The following is a 4,660-nucleotide window of genomic DNA, read 5'->3' as shown; positions in this document are numbered from 1 at the left end:
GGTTACGACGACGAGGGCTCCAGCTGATCCGATCAACAGAACAGCCTGCTCCTGAAATTAACATGCAAGTGGCTGAGTACTCCACAGACACGTGTACCCTTAACGTAGTTCTTGGGGAAGATTCAGCATGACAGGCTGGCCCTTTGAAATACAGGCACAACAGAAACAGGAAGAAAGAGTGAGAGAAAGTTGTGGTGAAAGAGTATAGCAGGGTTCGCTACCACCCCCTGCTGGAGCCTCGTGGAGCTTTAGGTGTTTTCGCTCAATAAACACTCACAACACCCGGTCTGGGAATCGAAACCGCGATCCTAAGACCGCGAGTCCACTGCCCTAACCACTGTATATACATACACATATATATACACACACACATATACACACCATCATCATCATTTAACGTCCGCTTTCCATGCTAGCATGGGTTGGACGATTTGACTGAGGACTGGTGAACTGGATGGCTACACCAGGCTCCAATCTGATTTAGCAGAGTTTCTATAGCTGGATGCCCTTCCTAACGCCAACCACTCTGAGAGTGTAGGTGATTCAACAAACCCCAACATGTATCTGGTACTTGATGGAACTCAGAAGAAACAAAATAGAAATTCAAAAAGGAAACACAGCCACCCCAAGCAGGATTTGAACCGAGAATAGAGAAAATAAGAGGTAACATTTCAGTTGAAGCCTTCATTCTCTGAAGACAAAAATCCCTGTGAAGAGTTTCATTGCATCTTTGCTTGAGGTCACTGCCAAAAAATGTCAGACACTTCCTGTCTTTGAGAGGCAATCGGACAGACCTTAATGTTTGCAGTCTTTCTTTCAAGAAATCAATATCTTGTCTAAGTCATTGATTTGATAGAATGCTTGTAACAACAACAACAACAGCTGCTACTACTACTACTACTACTACTACTACTACTGCTGCTGCAGTGCCAGTTAGGGTGAATACTGTTGCTGCAGCAAATAACTGCAATAAATGCAGCAGCAGTGACATTGGCATGTGCAACAATAACTGCAGCGGTAACAACAGCATCTGTAGCAGTCACAACTGCTGCAATAACTGCACCCGTGACTGCAGCAGTCGTGACAACTTCCACTGCAGCAACAACAATTACACCTACAACTGCAGGAGCAACAATAACTGCAGCTGCAACAGTAACTGCATCAACAACAGCAACATAACTGCAGCATCAACAGAAACTGCATAACTGTATGAAGAACAGTAGCTGCATCAACAGTAACTGCAGCTGCAACAGTAACAGTAGCAACAACAGCAGTAGCTGCAACAGTAAATGCAGCAACAACAGTATCAGCAGCAGCAACAGTAACAGAAACAGTAACTGCAGCAGCAACAGTAACTGCAGCAGCAGCAGTAGCTGCAGCAGTAACGGTAACAGCAGCAGCAGTAACTGCAGCAACAACAGTAGCTGCAGCAGCAACAGTAACAGAAACAGTGGCTGCAGCAGTAACTGTATCATCAACAGCAATTGCAGCAGCAACGGTAACAGCAACTGCATCATCAACAAGTAACTGCAGGAGTCACAACAGCAAGTTGTTGCAGTGACGGTAACAACCACAGCAACAACAACAACTGTCGTAAACCCAACAACAACAACAACAACAAGTCTAGACAACTGTGGGCTATAATTCAAAAACCCGTCATGCGTGACATGTTACGGATCCGTGAACATTTCGAGCCATCGCAGTGTCTACTGGCAGAGAATTTGGCTGGAATGGAATCTAATCTAATAACATCTAAAAACGAAACTGTCCAGGATTCAAGAATATTCTCTCAAGTGTAAAAACAATAATTGCAAGAGGAAACGGAAGAATACAAGAATCTTAGACCCAGGAGGGATCAACATGAAAATCAATGGCTATACCCATGAGTATATAAAACACACACACACAGGACATGATACAGGCACTTGCGCGTGCGCGCACACACACACGCACACACACACACACATAGGCATTGTGGCATGTAATTTATTGAGGGGTAAATCTGGCATGTATATAAATAAATAAATATATATATGTGTGTGTGTGTGTGTGTGTGTGTCTCTGACAACTGGTATGGGTGTGTTTATCCTTCTAACTTAGTAGTACAGCAAAAGAATTTTTAATCAAATGAATTGATCCCAGTACTTTTTTTTTTTAAGCCTGGAATTCTATCAGTTTCTTTTGCTGGACTACTAAGTTACAATGATAAACACACCCACACCAGAGAATAGTCATAATTGGGACAGCTTTGATTGAAGGGTCTTTGAGTAGTTTAATCAGCAGACTGCATCAAAACCTGGTCAAATATTGATGCCGGATTCACATTGGTCAAATTTTCCAAGAACATGGCTTACTGAGCTCAAAATTCCCTATGTGTTTGTGGGGTGGAAGGTGTAGCAATAATCTGAAAGAAATGGTGAAGATGACCAGTATGGGGTATCCTGCCCCAAGAAGCATCTTGTATGAGTTTCATTAGCATGCTTAGTGCCAAGAATTGACCACAAATTATGTGACAGGTTCACAATAGAATGGAATAAGTAAAAGAAGAATGGTTGGTCAGTACAAGACTGAATGAACAGGTCAAACCTGATGCCAACTTACCAAGGTTCTTTTTCTCTTCCCATTCTTCTAGCAGTTCCGTCACGATGAAAGCAAATACTGATGTTCGATGTTTCTTGTCGTTGTTCTGGAAAATATGAACAGAGAAAAACATAAATAAACAAATAGTAAAAACGTCAAAAAACCCCCGCAAAAGACATACATCAACAAATGTGTGACTGTGTGGTAAGAAGCTTGCTTCTCACTCACATGGTTCCAGGTTCTGTCACACTACGTGACACCTTGATCAAGTGCCTTCTACTATAGACTCAGGCCGACCAAAGTCTTACGAGTGAATTTGGGAGATGGAAACTGTAAGAAACAATTGTATGTATATATATATATGTATGTATATATCTATGAGTATGCATGTCTTTGTGTCTGTGTTTGTCCCTCCACCACTGCTTGACAACCAGTGTTGGCACTGTTGCATCCCTGTAACTTAGCAATAAGTCAATTACATCGACCCCAGTGCTTCACTGGTACTTAATTTACTGACCCTGAAAGGATGAAAGGCAAAGTTGAACCTAGTGGAATTTGAACTCAAAATGTAGTACGGGCGAAATACCACAAGCATTTCGTCCAGCATGCTTAATGATTTTGCTAGCTCACCGCCTTAATAACTATGACATAAGGCCAAAACAGGGAGACACAAATACACACACACACACACACTCTCTTGCTCTCTCTCTCAGGCATATATACATATTTTTTCTTTAAGAGTTTCAGCTTAAGAGCTATAGTCATGCTGGGGCACTGGCATCAGATAGGTGTATATACATATTTCAGGAGTTATTGTTCAGTCATCAGCACAAAATTTAACCCCCAAAAAATGATTGGCCTTAACCGATTTTCGACTCTTAACTGGGGTCTCATTACAGATGTCTACCTCATTTGACCAATATAGGAAAAATGACGGAAAGTGAAATTGCCATGGGAGTGGAATATCCAACGTTTTGGACAGTTGCAACAATTTTCTAAACAACCAGACAATATAAAACTCCATTGACTTATTTGATATCAGACATTTTAATGCCTCTCATAGTCTAATGTTCTTTCATTTTCTCCCTCTCTCTCTCTTACACTCACTTTTGATCTGTATATTTCTGTGAATATGTGCATATATATATATATATATATATATATATATATATATATATTTGCTCCCCCGTGCCAAATTATCAGCAGCTCCAAACAGCCACGGCCATTGCCTCATTTCTCTCACACTGATATGTGTAGGAAAGGCATGAACATCACTACAACATCACAGGCCAAACGACAACAAGCGATATTATTTTGCTTCTCTTTACTAATTATCATCATCATCATCTTCGTTTTCAACATTATCATCATCATCCTCATCATCATCATTATTATCAGCAAAATGAAATGCCAAAAGTCATAGCCATTAGCAGTATTGTTTTTAATGTGATTAGCACAGCTGGCAAATTTTGCAATTAGTAAAAATTAATTATCTGAGTGTAGTAATTGGAAGCCATAACACAATTTCTACTATTCTGTTTTGATGACATCATGTCTCCCCCCCTCTCCCCCAACACACAACAGACAAACAGCAGTAGACACTGCAGATAACAATGACAACAATATGACAACAACAATAACAACAACAACAACACCGAACCAAGTGCAGGGATGGGGATGGGGTTCAGAAGGTCACTTTGCAACCCATGTGGCATCTCGGGCAATCAGGCAATTGCCTTCTACAAGAATCCCAGACTGGCCAATGCCTTGTGAATGAATTTGGTACGTAGAAACTGTACAGAAGCTGGCAGCGAGCTGGCAGAATCGTTAGCATGCTGGACGAAATGCTTAGGGTATTTGACAAACAAGCACCACCTTAAAGGGTTTTAAGTCGCAGAAATTGACCCCTGGACTTATTCTTTGTAAGCCTAGTACTTATTCTATCGGTCTCTTTTGTCGAACGGCTAAGTTACGGGGACGTAAACACATCAGCATCGGTTGTCAAACTATGTGGGGGGGGGGCAAACACAGACACACAAACACACACACACACATATATATATATATATATATATATATA

The 4,660-nt window shown here is 41.1% G+C and overlaps 1 protein-coding gene across 1 annotated transcript in view; it reads right to left on the bottom strand.

Moving 5' to 3' along the window:
• Nucleotides 1-2,503: 2,503 nt before the first annotated feature.
• Nucleotides 2,504-4,660, bottom strand: part of LOC128250146 (diphosphoinositol polyphosphate phosphohydrolase 2-like) — a 217,195-nt gene continuing 215,038 nt past the window's right edge. Inside the window, exon 3 of the mRNA XM_052974877.1 lies at nucleotides 2,504-2,686. Within this exon, the coding sequence (XP_052830837.1) occupies nucleotides 2,519-2,686 (168 nt within the window). The 3' untranslated portion in view covers nucleotides 2,504-2,518. The remainder of the gene's footprint in view (nucleotides 2,687-4,660) is intronic.

Source organism: Octopus bimaculoides, chromosome 19, assembly GCF_001194135.2.
Source record: "Octopus bimaculoides isolate UCB-OBI-ISO-001 chromosome 19, ASM119413v2, whole genome shotgun sequence".
Lineage (NCBI taxonomy): Eukaryota > Metazoa > Mollusca > Cephalopoda > Octopoda > Octopodidae > Octopus > Octopus bimaculoides.
Note: the sequence above shows the minus strand (reverse complement) of the source record. Positions and strands in the feature narration are given on the sequence as shown.